At 43.6% G+C, this 18,397-nt stretch overlaps 1 protein-coding gene across 4 annotated transcripts in view; it reads right to left on the bottom strand.

The window, feature by feature from the left end:
• SHROOM4 (shroom family member 4) overlaps window positions 1-18,397 on the bottom strand; it is a 218,476-nt gene that overhangs the window by 7,955 nt on the left and 192,124 nt on the right. For all 4 annotated transcript variants that reach the window (XM_027608821.2, XM_027608822.2, XM_027608824.2 and 1 more), the window contains 3 exons: window positions 4,999-5,772; window positions 1,290-1,439; window positions 236-416 (listed from right to left, as the gene is read on the bottom strand). In XM_027608821.2, the coding sequence (XP_027464622.1) occupies window positions 236-416; window positions 1,290-1,439; window positions 4,999-5,772 (1,105 nt within the window). The remainder of the gene's footprint in view (window positions 1-235; window positions 417-1,289; window positions 1,440-4,998; window positions 5,773-18,397) is intronic.

Below are 18,397 nucleotides of genomic sequence, written 5' to 3'. Positions count from 1 at the left end.
GACACAGTGATGATGATGATGATGATGCTGATGATTTCTATTACTATCACTACTATTATTGGCTGGATCAAAAAGAGACTGGAGTTGCATTTGTGAGGAACCCAGAGAGGCTATTTGATATCCATACTGAAGAAACGGGGATGCACCAAGTTGTTCTGGAGAGTGTAGAGGGCAGGTCAACCTCCAGACATGCAAACTAAATGGTGAAAATCTAAGGCATATCAGAAAACTTCACCTTTTTTTGAGCCAGTTCGTGGTCAACTTCTTCCTCTCCCAGGCCAATCTCTGCCATCTCGGGTTGGTCTTTCAACTTGTTCAACAGTTCTGCTTTGGCCACAGAAATATTGTAATAAGCTGAGTAAGAGGTAGGGATCCCTGGGGCCCCCGGAGGAGGCGAGAAGCGCTGAAATTCTTGTCTGTAGAAACAAAGAATGACCATTTGAGCACCTCTGTCAGAGAGGCTCCTGAACTTTCTGCTTCTTAATTTCCCCATTTGTGAAAAGTGGGACCCTGCTTCACCAAGGAGCTATGGAATAAGGAAATGATGGACCAGGAAGCACTGTTGAAATGTCAACGGGCCACATGAAGATTACCCAGAAGCCAAGGCAAGGCCAACTTTGAGAATTTAGAAGGCTATTTCTATGCCCTGGACTTCAATGGGTAGGGGAACTTCTTTAGGGGTGATTTGGTTTGGTCAGCGCCCCACTAAGATCCAGAAAGACTGGCAGGCCCCAAAGTTCTGCGCTTCTGATCTTCCAGGATTCCCCTCAGTTCATGGCCCCGGCATATGAATCCCCAGGGAGGGAGGAAGTGGTAGGGATCTATCTGAGACCTTAGCTATTCATCCTCCAAGACTGTTGGCCTCCCTCCTACACAGCCCACACCGCCGCCCACTCCAGCTCTATCTAGTCTGCTTGCTTACAAAGGCACCCCATGGCTTTCCTGGACACTCGTGTAATCTCTTCTTTCCTGGTGGTGCCACTCCTGCTTGAAATGGCCCCGCCATTGCAGATCTCCCACAGCAAAGAGGTCACCCATGACCTCAGCAGTGGTCGCCATGCTGGAGGCTGGGGTTAACACCCCTGCCAGGGACTTGTCACGGCCTACCACATCTCTCATGAGCTCTTCTGAGACTGCCTGTGAGGCAGGCCTTCGGCCTGGGAAAGGATAGCATCTCTCCACTTCTGCCATATCCCCAGTGGCCCCAGCCTCCTCCACGGTTGCAGAATGAAATGGGGAAAAAAATGGAACCAGTGGCACCCAGGGGCTTGACAAATGTAGCAGCAGACCCTGTTGTCTTCGGTTCACTGAAGCCCGTGGGGCTGAGGTGCTGCTTCTCAGAGCCCCAGCCCATGAAAGCGAACTGCTCCTGTGGAAAGAAGTAGCTCTGGTTCCACGCTGGCTTGGGTTTGGGCTCTTCTGCCATCGAGGCTTCTGGTCTGGCGTGAGGCAGAAAATAAGGAGAAAAGCTTTAATGTCAGGTTTCAGTGATGGAAGGGCAAAGAATTCCACCCATGGTTTATGCAAGAGCCCCCCCCCCCCACTATATTCTTGTTGCCTACCAGCCACCCCTACCCTCCACCTGTCTGTGTCACTGCCCCTTTGCTAACCTCTAGCTGTTTGAAAGGAAAAATAGGAGAAACTCATTAGTCATTTTTGCAGCTACTTGCAGCTCTTAGATAAAGGTCAAAAATAATGGTTAAAAGGCTCCACAGCTATTTACTGATTCATGCTATGCTCTCTTCTAATTCATCACACAAAAGAAACTTGGGCATGCCACTATTCCTCAACCAAGGTATTCATTTTACATGTGGGTTTTTTAAGCTAATAACACTAATAAACGAACAATACTAGCTAATACTCACTCATGCTTACCCATGTCCTAGAAACTGTCCTAAGATGTGTTTTTCTGTAGGTGTGTCTGAGTGTGTGTGTGTGTAGATAGAAATAAAAAAATTTAATGCTCGTGGCAACCACTTTAGAGATAAGGAACATGAGGTACTGAGAGGGAAAGTGACTACCCCAAGGTCACCAGACAGTAAATGACAGACCCATGATTTAGACCTTCGTGACCTAACTCCAGAATCTATACTTTTAGCCACTATGCTATATTGCCAAAGGGACAACTTGACATCATATAAAACCTTGCATGTAAGGAATTTTCTGGCTGGACTATATCTATGTTAGCAGACAAGAGAGAATATTCTGGAGGGAATAGGAACATATGAACTTAGGGAGTTCTTATCTATAAGAAAAAATATTTAGGGCATGTGTGGGAGAGTTCGGAGTCAGAAAGTGCTGAAAGAAAGTACAGAATTAAGGGGCAAAAAGGATGTGGCTGTATGTCAGTTATATCTCAATAAAACTGGAAATATTTTTTAAAAGGATGTGCTAATTATAGACTCAGATCGCAGCGGACACAGCCCTGCACCATATCACAGCGTATCATCTTAGGCATTATGTCCCAGAGCTCCTGTCTTCATAATCTCCACTAATAGGGCAGGAGTTACAGGAGATCTATGACAACATAATCTGCATTTGATAATGAACACGGAAGCAAAAATCAGATTCCTTCTGCAGAGCACTGAGAGGAAATGCATAGAGTTCGGTACTCGAACCAGAGTTAGGGGACTTAACCAACGCTTGAAAATTCCACTAACCTGGTTTTTAGATGTATCCCAGCGTTTTGTAACTGAATAGTATGTGGGTTACAGAAATGCTCTGGTTTGACTTGGCTGAAATTAGAATGTCTTTTTCTTTTTTTTTTCTTCGTATTCTGGATTCAAAATATGATACATCTACCTGCCCCTAACACTTCTCCCTTACAAAGTCTTAAAGCCACTTCCTTCTGGTTAGAACCCTATGCTCTCCCAGGGTCTGGGAATAAGATCTTGAGGAGCCCAGAGATCCTGGGAGGATGTACTGGGCACAGTGAGCCAGATGGCCTGGGTCCTGACTACCTGTGATCTTCTGCAGGTTACTTTAGCCTCCCTGTGCCATGCTTTTCTCACCTAAAAGATGCAGGACACTAATGATATCTATTTCATAGGTTGGTTGTGAAGATTAAATCCATCAACACACAAAGGTGCTTAGAACAATGCCTGGCACATAGGAAGCAGGCAAAAAAAAAATTATTAGCTTTGTTGGGAATAATGCTGTTCCTTAAATCCACATCATCCAGAGAGGCATCTATAATTGATTTTCTGCAGCCACAGCTAGCTAGGGCTGTGTGCAAACAGATGTTTCCCCTTGCATTCTAGAGTCATTAACAACAACAACAAAAAAATAAATCTCTGGAACGAGTTACAAGATCTCTAGTAATAGCAGTTTCCTTCTCTCTGGCCAAGGCGCCAAGGTGAACGGAGGTACATAAAAGGAGGAAGGACTAGGAGGCTGAAAGGGGCAAGTCTGGGGCCTCTAACCACGATCGCTGGGACACTCTGCCCTACAGGGGCCAAGAGGGCCTTGTAAAGGCCTGGCCTGTTGCAAGAACAAGATCTCTCTGAGAGAGGCTGCCTAGGATGGCAAATGAAGCGTAGGTTTTAGAGTCACACAGATCTAGCTTTGGAATCGAAGTCCGTTAGTCCCTTATTTTCCTCAGCTGTAGTTTCTTCATCTGTCAAATGGGAATCATCTGTCAAACAGCGCACAGGGCTGTTGGGAGGTTAAATGAAATAATGGGTATAGAACGACTAGCGGTGTGTGGCACACAGCGAATGCTTCATACACGTTCAGCCGTTGGTTTATTCATTCTGTCTTCTTAAATGTTAAGTGCCTACCACATGCTAGGTCACCTTCCCTTCTCCCTGCCGTGACAGGGAGCAACCACAGTCGCTTTCCACAAAACGTCTTCTGATGACAGTAAGAACGCCCCCAGCTAGCTGGACAGCTTGAAAAGCAGCCGCGAGGGCTCCGATGAGAGACCCTCCCAGTGTCTAGGAGCTAGCTAGGCCCTGTCGCGCTCTGCTTGTGCACCTCGCACTGGGAAACTTCTCAACTAGTTCCAGATGGCCAGGTGAAGGGTTTGTGGGTGGGTAAAAGACGCAAAAACGAGGTACTTCTAATAGCAACGGGTCTCCGGCAAGTTCCTTCCGTAGAAGGATTTAAAGAAAGCACTTATGGGATCGATACCTGCCCCTGACCCGCTCCCCCCAGCAGAGTGCGGGCTGAGCTCTGGGCAGGATGGTGTGGGCAGAGCCAGAGGCCAGAGCTCCTTCGCTTTGGAGCCAACAGGACAATGGCCAGGCACTGTAGGGCAAGCACAGTGAGGCACACAGACACCAACAGCCCGGTGGCCGGGCTTACACTCCTGCTCTGCCCTCCCTGCCCGGGCAGCTCACCCTGTCAACTACCACCTGTGGCCCGCCGAAGCAAATGCAAAGAGGCAGGGCCACAGGGCTGGGGCAGGGAGGGGATGGAGAGAAGGGCAGAGGAAAGGAATGCCCTTGACTCTTTGTAAGGAACGAGCCGGGCACAAAGCGCCCACCCCCAGGAGCAGCTGCGGGGAGAGTTTAGAAGCCCGGGCAGGTCCTAGAGCAGAGGCCGGTCAGGCTGTGAGCTGGCCTCTCGTTCTAGAGAGCGAGCAAAAGAACAAGGCAGGAAAGGGCCTGAGCCAGGCTCTGGGGGAATGCCAGGAGGCAGGGAGGGCTTAATTCCTTCTGGCTCAGGGGCGTGAAACTGATGCATACCTTAAAAGGCAAACTGAGAAATAAGATAGTATTTTGACAGTGATCGTTAAGAACATCAGCCACGACCATTTACCGAGCACCTACTATGAGCTACACACGGGGCTCCCTACTTTAGAGAGATGGTCTTCATCTTTATGACAGCCAAGTGGAATGGGTATCATCATGCCCGTTTTCCCGCCGAGAAAAATGTGAGGCTGGGAACAGTTTAATCAATCGACCAAGCCAAGGTCACACAGCTGGTAAATGGTGGAGGTGAAGTTCACGCTCCTGCTGCAGCCGCCTGGGGGACCTTTCTTTCATAAGCACTTACTTGGGGGGATCAGTGGTCTCCTTCTCTGATGTCCTCCAAAGCCCACCCGGACCGTAACAGCAAGGGGGCTGAACCTTCTCAGGCTGAGATCCCAAGTGGCCCCTTATTGGAGGCAGGAAGTCGCTGGGATGGAGACCAAAAGACTCTTGCTCTGCTGGAAGGCTCTGTGAGCCCTGCCTCGAAGCCTCCAAGTGGCCAAAGCCCAGGGGTTGTGGGTGCTCCAGGACCTCTTCAGGATGGAGGGTGCCGGTACCAGTGGTTTCTGAACTGAAATACTGGGGTGGGAGCTCCTCCTCCTCCCCCTCCTCCTCTCCCCCTTCCTCCTCTTCTTCTTCCTCTTCTTCCTCCTCCTCTCGCTGCAGCTTCTGCTGCTCCTGGGCTGCACGGAAGAGCCTGTACTTCTCCCAGTTGGGAGGAGGCGGGCGAGGAGGAGGAAAGGCCTTCTTCCGGGCTCCCAGAGGATCCGGCTGGGTCTCATCAGCTTTGGTAAAGGGCTCCCTCCTATGCTGCCCCCAGGCCCGGGAGCTCTGCAGCTCCAAGCTGATGTGGCTCTCTGAGAAGGCACGGCTACGCAGCGGGCGGGGCACGGAGGCCACGGAGCTCCCCTCCTCACAGGCAGAAGTTTCCTCTGTTGTTTTCGAGGAGTGCTTGAAGTCTCCGAGAAGGTCAAGGGAAGAGATCGCTCGGTAGCTTGACAAGTCCAGTGCTGGGTTCTCAAGGCAAGGATGGGACGGGGTTGCCCATGGAAAGCTAGCCTTGGAATGAGCCATTTCCCTGCAGAACAGCAAGACGGGGATTGTGTAAACCGAGCACGTCGCAGATGGCCCCATGTTTCGGATAACATCATTTCTGTAAACTTTAAGACGGCCATAAAACAATGCAAGCATACGTAGTAAATGCAATCATAAGAATAGTAATACTAACACATAATATTGATAGCTAACACTTACTAAGTATGTACTAAATGCCAGGCACTGGTTTAAGTGCTTTCCACGTCTTAACGTAGTTAATACTCACAATGACCCCACGACGTAGCTATTATTATCATCCCAATTTTATAGCCAGGAAAACTGAGGCATGGGCAGGTTAAGTAACTTGCTCTGGGTCATAAAGCTGGTAAGTGGTAGAGCTAGGATTTGAACCTGGACAGTCTAGCTCCAAAGACTGGATGCACACACTACCTCACTCTGTAGCACTTGGATTGAATGTGCTGTGTACTGGGGCTTACAAGTCTGATTATCCTGTTACATTGTTTTTGTTTGCTTTGTTTTCAACCATGAAAAATTTTAAATATTTAGAAACATACAGAGATTGCTATAATAAATATCCATGCTCCCACCGACTGCCCAGGATTAGCACATTTAAATACTCTGCCATCTATACTTGATGATTTTTTTAAAAAAGAGATACATAGTACCCTTTGTTTCGCTCCCCACTTCTATTCCCCTGCTGCCTCTCCAGATGCAAGCTGTATCGTGAATTTGACATGCTTTCTGTCCGTGTTTTTATACTTGTACCAAAAGATATCAAGCAGGCAATTCACAAATATCTACAATTTTGGGTTTAAAATAGCTCCTTCTAATGCAATTCTAGTCAGAATTCTCAACAGGAATTTTTAACTATAGCACTTTTTATTAATTTGCAACATGAAGTAAGATACAATATATTTTTTAAAGATTTTATTTATTTGAGAGAGAGAGAGAGAGAGAGCATGAGAGGGTCCGAGAGAAAAGCAGACTCCCTGCTGAGCAGGGAGCCCGATGTGGGACTCGATCCTGGGACTCCCGGATCATGACCTGAGCCGAAGGCAGTCGCTTAACCAACTGAGCCACCCAGGCGCCCATACGATACTATATTAAAAAGTATTTTGCTACAGAAGAAATGGGGGGGGAGGGATTAGGCATATTCTAAAGCAATTATAATTAAAACAGTGTGTTACTGATTAGTAGAACAGAATGAAAACTCCAGAAACACATTGAACGATATAAAATCATATATAACTCACCTTCCATAACAAGGAGATAAAGAATGATTTTTAAAAACAATTTTTTTGAGATAACTGCGGAGCAGTGATATTTGGAGCTGCACCCTCTATTATGTACTAAAATAAATTCCAGATTCAAGAGTTAAGGGTATGTGTGTGTGTATCTTAATGTATGTTATATGCATATACAGGTATATATAGTCTATGTTTATAAGAAAAAACTATCAGAAGATTAAAAAGACTGTCACTTGTGAGGCAAAATGAGATTCTCATCTTATAAGCAATAGAAAAAATATCCAAAAGAAAGAAGTCCAGGTTGATTTAAATATGTATAAAAATATGCATAAAAAGTCAAACTTCTGTATAATAAAGAGTGACCAAAGTCAAAGGATGGCTCTTTAGTCTCCCAGTGTAAAGAGTTAAACCCTCTAAACCAGAAGACCTGGTCTCCTGCTGTAGACTGTGAGCAATCAGCATCATGCTAAGTATTGCCTAGTGACAGGAAATTCCAGCAGTTCAATTAAATCATCAGACAGAATACCCATTCAATAGTCATACTGAAGACTGAGAATATTTCTTTAAAAAAATAATCATACACATAATGGTAGCCAAGCTCAGACAGAATGAAGAACCAAATCTCCTTCAGTCAGCTCATCTCCAGTCCCCGTCGTGGCTAGCTCATCACTCACATGGATCAGAAATTCACCCCCACACGTCCACACTCCCTTCTCATTTGGGCCTTTGCCCACCTATAGTTCCTTAAGATTCTAAGTTCCTCCTTGTGTGCAAAGTGTTCCACCTGGCATTTCCTCCAGCAGGAAACAAACAAGGTGGTGAGTGGAGAGTGAAAGGTTGACAAATGCTATCAGGCAGAGGATTTTCCTGACCACCTTATCTCAAACAGAGATGACTTATCCTTCCCTATCCTCTTTCTATTTTGTTCTTTCTCAGAACACACATCTCCACAGTATTATATCACATATCTATTTTCACTTGTTTAATTTATGCTCCACTCTCTAACTAAAATGTAGGCTCCATGAGGGCAGGGATTCTTATGAGTCTCATTTATCTAGTACCTAGAGCCTGGCACACAGTGGGCATTTAATAAATTTTGTTTAATAAATGGATTGATGAATAGAAATATCATATGATCCATCTTTGGGTATTTACCCAAAGAAAATGAAGACACTAATTTGAAAAGATATATGCACCCCTATGTTCACTGCATTATTTACAGTAGCCAAGATATGGAAGCAACCCCAGGGTCATCAACAGATGAATGGATAAAGAAGATGAATGGCTAAAAGATGGTACACACACACACACACACACACGCAGAGGAATATTACTCAGACACAAAAAAGGATGAGATCTTGCCATTTGCAACAATGCAGATGGACCTAGAGGGTATTATGCTAAGTGAAATAAGTCAGATGGATAGAGAAAGACAAATACCATATGATCTCACTCATACGTGGAATCTAAAAAACAAAATGAACAAATAAACAAAAAGCAGAAACAGACCCATAAATACAGAAAACAATCTGATGGTAGCCAGAAGGGTACAGGTGGGGGGAGAGGGGATGGGCAAAATGGGTGAAGAGGGGTGGGAGATACAGGCCTCCAGTTACATTTGTGAGCACAGCATAATGTACAGACTTCTCAAATCACTATGTTGTATACCTGAAGCAAATGTAACTTTGTGTATCAAGTATACTTTGATAAAATAATAAAATAAATGGATTCATGCCAAAAACAAAAAAAAAAACAACCAACAGCCATGATATTTGTATTGTAACAAAGTAGAATTAAAGGCAAAAATCAACAAACAAGGCAAAGAAGGGCACCATAAATTGGTGGTTAGAACACATGATTAAGATCTAACTACCCTAAATCTTTATGTGTCAAATAACATAGCATCAAAATTCATAAGGCAAAAGCCATAGGAAATGCAAAGGTAGAAAAAGGGAGCAATGAAATATGCTGATGACAGATGTGACAGTCAAAACTAAGATAATGGGAATATTTAAATTTCTCTCTTTTCAAGGGTCCATTGAAACTTTTTTAAGTTGACTTTATATTAGGTCAAAAAATGAAAGAAGTACAGACTATGGTACCTAATCACAACATAAAAACACTAGAAATTAGTGACAAAAATGGAAAGACAAAAACTTCTAGTACATAGAAAATAAAAGGGAAAAAAATATTCCCCACTCTAGTCAAAGAGATCTGATCTGAAATTGTAGAATACCTAAATAACAACAACAATGAAATATCAGAAACTAGAGAATTTGACTGACTAAAGCAGTGGTCAAAGGAAAAACCGAAGCCTTCAATGCTTACATTAATATGTAAGAACAAATTAAAATCAATGAATTAAGCACTGAACAAAAGAAGTCAAGAAAAGAGCCACAAAAATAGAGCTAAGCAAAGCAGAAAGAAAACTAATGGCAGAAATTAATACACTGGAAAACAAATGGCAGAATTAATAATTAAAGCCAAAAGCTACTTCTTCAAAAGAAAATACAAAGCAATAAAAAGATAAACCACTTGCTAATCTAATTAAAAACCCCAAATGCACAAAATAAGAAATGGAGAAATAACCACAGTTGCAGAGTAAATGAAAAGAGTAAGAGAATACTTTGCTCTACTCTATGAAAACAAATTAGAAAGCTTAGGGTGGTTTTCTAGGAAAACAAAAATTACCAAAACTGATTGCAGAAGAATGGAAATATCTAAGCGCGACTGTTACCACAGGAAACAATGTTGATAAATTTGACAAAAAAAGATAGCACACTCACGCGGTCTTATGTTAATTCTACCAGCCTTCAAGGAACAGACAACCTCAATACTATTTACACTTCCTAGACTCTGGAATCTACTGAGGGAGAAGAAAAGAGTCCTGCATGATGTCAACACGAAAACCCAACAACTAGAACATACATAAAGGCAAATTAGAAACCAGGCTCATATAAGAATACCAATGCAAAAGTCTCACCATTTTTTGCATTTAAAAACATAAACATTAGGACATTAGTACACGTAAGGAATTTATTAATAAACTACCAACATATATTGAAAGTGCATGTGCAAAAAAATCTTTCTGAAGAGGGTGCATGATCCAAAAGAGTTGGAAGACACTGGTCTGGGATGGCTGTTCCTAATCAAAGTGTCTCCTGAGCGAAATTACCAGGAACGGTTGTTGAAAATGCAAATTGGTGAGCCCTACCCCCCAGAAATTGGGATTTAGTACCTCTGTGGTGGCGCCAGGGAATCTGCATTTTTAACAACTGCCCCCCGCCCCTGCAAGGGATTCTAATACAAGTGGATCCGGGACCATACTATGAAACAGGAGTCCGGGGTGAAAATGATGGGAGGGCTGCGGTTTGGGGTGGAGTTTGGGGGACAGGGTTCTTTGTTCCTGTTAGGTTGGTTTCCCATCTATACAGCCTGTCTTCCACCCCTCACCACACACCTTCCCCCCTTCTTTCCCTGCCTCTCTCCCCCTCCTCCGCCTCATCTCCAGTCTCGCTCTTAGGAAATGCAGGTGGTGGCAGCAAGGTCTCCAAAGGCCCCGGCTGGGCCGATATCCCGCAGCCGGGGTGACAAGAGTCCTGCTGCATGAGAGTACTCAAATTCACCACTCTTTCCCCTTCTCTCCCCAGAGCACAGGAACGACAAGGCAAGAGAGTAGAGTGGAAAGAACACAGTGTCAGAAAGACTTGGGTCTGCATTCCAGTAAAAATGTAAAATCGGGCTCCATAACCCAAAAGCTGCACGACCTTGCACACAGTAGTTAATTTATCTCACTTTCAGTAAAATATTTATCTTACAATGCTGCTGTGAGGATTAACTATATAAAAAGGACCTAGCAATGATGTTGGGTACATGGAGAGGTGATTAATAATGATAGAATTATGTTTATTGTTAGAAAGGACTCCCTTCCTCAGGGCCACTGCATATGGCTGTGCCAGTTGTGCAGTGCACAACCTTCACTCCTGTATGCTTTGGCCTTGTTCCTCGTTCTCACCAAAGGAGTTGGACTGCACTGTCCCCTGGTTAATATTCAGCTCTGCTCAAGAGCCAAGAAACCAGGAGATCTCGGGTCTCAGCTCAGCCACATGTCTGCCTAGCTAGGAGGCCTGAGCTAACCAAGGATTTTAACTTTGGGCTCATGTACTAACTCTTCTCATCTACTAAAAAGGGACAAATAATAAGAGGCAAGTTTAGGTTTAAGAGCAGTGTGAAAATCAAAAAAGGATTCGATATTCTAAGTTGTCTTGTTCTGGTACTAATCACTTATGTCAGCCTTACAGAATTTACCTCTAGGTAGCCAACTCTAGAATCAGTTGGAAGAAACAAACATACCCTTCTAGACATTTGGTGTCCTAATTCATGGCACTGTGACCTTACCTGGGGGCACTGGGCTCTGACAAGGCAACCTGGAAATTGCTATTCTCTGCATCAATCTTAATTTTATTTTATTATTTTTAAAGAAACATTCTCTTTTTTAAAGATTTTATTTATTTATTTGACAGAGAAAGAGCACAAGCAGGGGGGACCGGCAGGCAGAGGGAGAGAGAGAGAAGCAGGCTCCCTGCTGAGCAAGGAGCCCAATGTGGGACTCGATTCCAGGACCCTGGGATCATGACCTGAGCCGAAGGCAGACGCTTAACCGACTGAGCCGCCCAGGCGCCCCATCAATCCTAATTGTAGAAGTACTACCCCCTCCCCACTTACATGGCCTGTGCAGGGCCAGCCTGAGCCTTACAGAGTCACTTACATCAGGGGAGCAGAAGCGGGCATGACTCCGAAAAGGGAAAGGGGAACCTTCAATGGGATCAGCTGGATCAATGTGTGTACAAGTCCTTCCATGCGGCCATTGAATATTCTATTGTGCAAGGCGACCAGATCAAAGGGGAGCAAAACTGACATAGCCCCTTCCTTCCGGGCACTACAGCTGAAACAAACTGGGGAATGGAAGGCTTCCATTGAAGTGCGTCAGGCTCAAATGCAGGTTACTGGCCTCTCTAGCGATCCTATCTTCCAAGGGCTCAAGCCATCTATATGCACAGAAATCTACAACTCCACTTTGGGACCAAGTGGAGTGGAGTGAAGGATAAGGAGTTTCATTAAGGGAAATGAACTATGGTTTCTTACTTCCTAGTGTGTGTTAGGCACTGCTTTTTTGCACTTTTGTGTATGTATTTCTATTAATCTTCACATCAACCCATCATTGCCAGTTGCGGGTAAGAATCCCGAGGCTTACAAAAGGGTAATTCAGGGGCGCCTGGGTGGCTCAGCCAGTGAAGCGTCTGCCTTTGGCTCAGGTCATGATTCTGGAGTCCCGGGAATCGAGCCCCAAGTCGGGCTCCATGCTCTGTGGGAAGCCTGCTCTCTCTCCCTCTGCCCCTTCCCACCACTCGTACTCTCTCTCTCTCACTCGCTCTCTCAAATAAATAAATAACATCTTTAAAAAAGGGGTGTGTGTGGTAAATCATTTTCCCAGCTAGTAAGAAGCAGTCGTGTCCAGACTGGAACTTGCCTTCTCTGACTCCAAGGGCCAATCCCACTGGAGCAAGGACTCCTAGGGTGAGGCAAAAGGTACTCGCACTGCACTTGTCCCCAGGTGTCCAGACAGATATTAGCTCTTTGCATGGAAGCACGAAAGCTAGTGTAAGAAAAGGCTTTGTTGACACCAGCAAGGAGACTACATCTCAAAAACAAAAGCAAATGGCCTGCCAAGTCCTGGGCTGTTCTCTTTTCCTCTTGGCACAGGTTACCTTTTCTTCTGATGAACAGATTTTCCCCTTTTGTTAAAATCTTTTTTTTTTTTTTTTGGACTAATAGTGATTGAAAATGAAAACGAATATTTGCAGAGACTGAAAAAAAATCTCCTCCTGCCTCTTCCCCTGTACTTCTGAAGTTTTCTTGTTTGGAAATTTTACTTTTAAACTCACCACAATAGTTTGGTATTCCAGGATCTCAGCAGTAAGGGTGCACAGGTCCAGCCCCTGTCCCCTTTCCCTTTCCTCGGCAGCCAAAAGATAAGACTGCTCCAAGAAAACAGCCACTCCCAGGTTAATGCTGAAGGAAATATTTGCAAGATCCAGGAAGTGAGACACAAGGAGGCTTACGCTGGGAGGAGAGAAGGGCCCAGAGGGATTGTTGTTGCCACCCTTTTCTGCCTCTGGGTCCACAGAACTTCAAGTAAGGAACAATTAGTCTGGCAATGACAAATGCAAGTGGCAAGACTCACCCTGAACCTTCCACATCCCCCGGGGAGGCTGGTGCCAAGTGTCCTTTGAAGGGATCAGAGAAGTCCTTGCTTTATTGGGTCTGTCCTGGGTAAAGCTTAGCCTCCCCTCTCCAATGATCCCAACTTGGAATTTCCAAGAAGGTCTTCCCATAACTCCTCTGGATTTTACATAGCGTCATGGACATGGCGGTAAGGGATGGTAACAATCGGTCTTAGGTTTACTGAGAGTCTGTCATGCATCAGGCACAGGGCTGGACAGATGACAGACCTGCTTTCATTTAACTCTTGAGACAATCTTCTGGCGGGGTATTCTCTTGGCCATGTTAGAAATGAGGCTCAGGGCAGTTAAACAACTGGGTGAACACAAAGGGAATAGTGGCCGGAAGTTCCAGCTAAGGTTCATCTGACTCCAACGCCCACACTTTTGCCCATGCAACATGCTGCCTCTTCAGCGTTCAGGATTACCTTCTCGAGAGATTTAATAGAAGACATTTTAGGAGTAAAAAACACATTGTCGGGGGCCCTGGAGGGTCTGACACAAGAATAATTCAACTGAGGATTGGGCTGGCCAAGGTTATTAGGGATCTATTCGCTGCTATCCAGAGGTAATGAAACCCGGGCATGCATCAGAACCACCTGGAGGGCTTACTAAACCACAGGTTGCTGGGTCCTGTCCCCAGGATTTCTGATTTAGTAGGTCTGGGGCAGGGTGGAGAATTTTTATTTCTAACAATTTCCTGGATGATGATGGTACTGCTGGTCTGGGATCACACTTTGGGATCTACTGTTCTAATCGGTCATTACCTACCAGGTTCCCAACTCATCGGGGAATCTTAAGAGGTATAAAGCCATTAAAAAAAAAAAAAAACTTCTCAAAACAAAATTCATTTAATTAACTATATACATACCATCCATGTGACAACAGGGATGAAGATTTACAAAATAAAATAATGGGAATACTGGAAGTCCAAAATGTTCTGGGAGTCCTGATGTTATTCAAGGAAATTCTGTGCCCCACCATGGTTAAACTATGGATGGGTCAGGGAAAGAGAGGACGTGTTGTCTCTTTGAGTCCTCACGTACACCAGATGTTAATGTACTGACTTTTAAAGACCTAGAATACAATGGGAAAGACTTAATACCAGTTATAAAGAACATGATTCTGTCTCAGACGGTTTAAAAGGCATTCTTGTTGCTCAATTATTAATGAGAACGATTACTGTAGAGTAGTTCTCTGGGCCGCATGTATTTAATGTTTGAGATTTTAACCCTTTGAGAGTTAACCCTAAGGATCCACGAAATGTAGTAACTGGTCATTTTGCAAAGGGTATGAATTTGACTTCCAAGGCATCACAATACCGGTTGAGAGGACAAGGTGCCCAGCAAAAAAAGGGAGTCTCGTCAACCGCTTGGCACTGCCATCTCAACATGGCTTGACGGGTCTCTATTTGCTGACAAGGTACACAGATGCAGTCACCATGGCAGAGAGAAAAACGTGCTTCTTTATGAATAATGGCACCGAAGCACAAACTATTGGCAAGCTAGGGCTGGTGATCGAAGTGATAGAACCATCTTAAGAAAGTGATGCTTCTGAGCTAGAAAATACAGTGTTTATTGGTGGGGGTGGGGAGGTGCTATGTTGCAGTGACAGATTTGGAAATTTGCAGAGGTCTGGTGACGTACACCCTCAGGAATGTCAAAGTTCTCGCAGCCTTAAATATGCAGATGTGCTGGTTGATTGAGAATTCTAGCAAACAAATTCTAGTTAACAGTGAGATCAAGCATGTCCCGTAACACTGTCTGTCATTAGTATGTGGATTTTTCCAAAGCCCTCGATCTTTAACTTCCTGGGCCCAGATCAAACCAATCAATCCTCTTCTTTAGATTTTCTTTTTTTATTATACATTCTAGCAACTTGACATGTACCCCCCAAACACCGTGTGTATTCAACTCCAACTATTTACAGCTTACTAGCAGCCCTTCTGAATTTTCTTTGTGTATGGCTACTATCAGAGACAACATGTGATTTAAGATTTAGCCTTTTTGGGGTTAATATGAGTACAAATACTCATTTCTGTGCAAGACCCAATATTTGTATACCTGTCATTGTCAATGGCTATGTTCTGTTTCCATCATAATGATCTATCTATTCGATCGGTAAATCTTTTCCATGATTATAAAGAGCACTACTACAAACATCTTTAAACAAATCATTTTTTTTCCTTTTTAGGTTATTTCCTTGGGGGGTCTGCTGGGTCAAAGGGTATGAACAAACAGTTTTATAACTCTTGTCGCATATTTCTAGATTTTCCTCTAGGAAAACGGAACCAATTTTATACTGCTTCCAGAAACGGTTTCCTCACAGCCCTGTCAAGATAGCGTTTTATAATTTCTGTTGATCATTTCCATTAATTGTTGATAGTTTAATAAGCAGGTCGTGATACGTGGGAGTTGTTTTTGTTTGCATTTCTTAAATTGCTAGTGAGCCTGTACTTTTCCATGCAGTGATTTTACCGCCTTGAGTTTGTCACGTGTAAATTGCCTGCTCAGTTTCCTTGCCCTTTTACGAAGCCGAATCTGAAAGCCGACCTTCTAAATCTATATCCATTCTTTATATCTTTTGGACAGTCAATTGTTATCAGTGGTGCTGACCCCAGACATTTGCCTCATTCTGTTGTTTGGCTTTTTACTATATTTTGTTGTACAAAGGTTTTTCCCCCAACTTTTATATATTTAAAATCATCCATCTTGTCTCTGATGATACCCTCCATTCAACAGACACAAACTGATCTTCTACCCATGGTTGAAAAAAATATGCTGTTCCACTGTCTGCTTTCTGGAATTTACTATGGAGTATTCTAGGTGCTATGGATCTAAGTTAATTATTCTCTGTATTGATACCTAAAATTCCAACATTTATTAAAGAAAGAGTGATTGCTTTCCCCAGTTCAGGGGTGCTTCCCGTGTGCTCTATATTCTTAGAATAGCTCGTATCTGTTCCTAGAATCTCTCTCTCTCTTTTTTTTAAATTTGCTGTTTGCTTTTTTTTGACCCCCTATCATATGGTTTTGATAATTGTCATCTTCTGACAGGCTTTAAAATCTGTTAGGGTAAGTCTACCATCACTGTCTTTTTAAATAAATGTATTCTTTGGTATTCTTGCCCACTTATTCCTCCAGATAAATTTCACTATGAATCTAACAAGTTCTATAAAGCATCCCACCATGACTCTAATCGTAGTACATCACATCTATACATTAACTTAGGGAGTACTGTAATCATTGCTATATTTAGTCTCCCTAGATTGAAGCAGAGTATGGCTATGCATTTATTCAGGTCTTTATTTCTCCCATTAGAGTTTTATAATTTTCCTGGAATAAGTTTTGTGAGCCCAGGATTACATTAATACCCAAGTATTTAAATTCACTTTGTCATGCTTTTGACAAATCATTCCATGCCTCAGCAGACTGCATCCTTCCTAGGTGGCAAAGCTCTTCCTAATACAATGAGATTCAATTCTGAATTATCCATTTTCTTTCACTCAATCAGCAAATAGGAAATGTGTACTGGATATTCCACACTCTGCTCATGGTGTGGTTTGATAAAAGGAAGCATGAGAGCCCGAGGCTGAGGACTGAAAAACCTGGGTAGTAGTCTAGTTTTGTCACGTACTTGCTTTATAATCCCAGAAGCAAAGGACTCTGGAGTCCGATGCCTGTTGGACCTTGGGCAAATGACTTTCATCTATCTGTAAGGTTCCCTCATCTGTAAAATTGGGTCAAAAAATGGTAACTATCTCATGGGGTCATGATAAATCATAAATAATTCATGTGAAATGCTTATAGCAGTGCCTGACACATAATAAACACTTCATAAATGTTAGCTATCATATGCTTTGTTGTTGTTGTTGTTGTTGTTGCTAATAACAGTATAGTACTGCCTCTCCTGCATCTCGGCTTCCTTATCAGTGAAATGGGAAAAAGAAGGCTCAACTGCATAGGGTTGTTGTGAGGATTAACTGTAGCCATATATATAAAAGTGCTCTACACATTCTAAAGCTCTGTGCCAAGTGGAGAAATGGAAAGGATCACAGGAAGCAATCACAGGTGCAGAAAACCAAAAGAGATAATCTAGAAAATACTTTCTTTTGGCTTTTAAATACATCACTTACGTATATAGCGTTTTTCACCCAGCAGATCTACTCACCGCCGTTTTTCCCTCCTGCTAATATCACAATGCATTTGCATTCTCTGCACACAAACCAAATAACAGTGGAGGGAGACAACCAAGAGTGTAACTACCTGGAATTAAAATTCATTGCAGGCTTCCAGGCAAAGAGAGTGGCTCAAGAATATACATTTGATTCTCCCACCTACACCCATCATTCCAATTGTGACAGAAATGACATAAGAAATGTTAAAAATGTTTGTGGGGGTTGGAGGGGAAGGTGAGCGGAAACTCCGTCAAGATTTCTCCTCTTAAATATCATCTCTGCCCTTGACCTTTTCATCTTCCCTGAGGTCATAAACTGTCAACCATCTTAAGCACCAATACTCTTTTTCTTTCCATTGACCTCTCTTTTCTGTTTTTAAATTCAAACCGGTTTCCCAGATCCTGACCAGACCTGCACTTAAACCAGTGGTTCTCATAATTAGCTTGCATCAGAGTCGCTTGGAGGGCTTGTTAAAAACACAGACTGAGAGCCCCATTCCGGGTTTCCGATTCAGTAGGTCTGAGTGGGGCCTGAGGATTTGCATCCCTAACAAGTTCAGAGGTGATACTGAGGTTGCCGGTCCTGGGACCATATTTGGAAAACCACTGACTTAAATTAAACATCACTGCTCCCTCTAATTACCACTCCACTTCTCTCCTTCCTTTCGCCAGCCAATTTCTTCTTTTAAGACATTTTTAAATGTTCAACTGTGTTTTTAAAGTTCTTCTTTTAAAATATTTTTCTATGACACGGTGGCACTAACACATAATCATTGCATTAAAATTAATGAAATGAGGGATGCCTGCGTGGCTCAGTCGGTTAAGCATCTGCTTTCAGCTCAGGTCATGATCCCAGCGTCCTGGGATCGAGCCCCACATCAGGCTCCTTGCTCAGCAGAGAGTCTGCTTCTCCCTCTCTCTCTGCTGCTCCTGCTGTTTGTGCT

This window comes from Zalophus californianus, chromosome X (assembly GCF_009762305.2).
Source record: "Zalophus californianus isolate mZalCal1 chromosome X, mZalCal1.pri.v2, whole genome shotgun sequence".
Taxonomy (NCBI): Eukaryota; Metazoa; Chordata; class Mammalia; order Carnivora; family Otariidae; genus Zalophus; species Zalophus californianus.
Note: the sequence above shows the minus strand (reverse complement) of the source record. Positions and strands in the feature narration are given on the sequence as shown.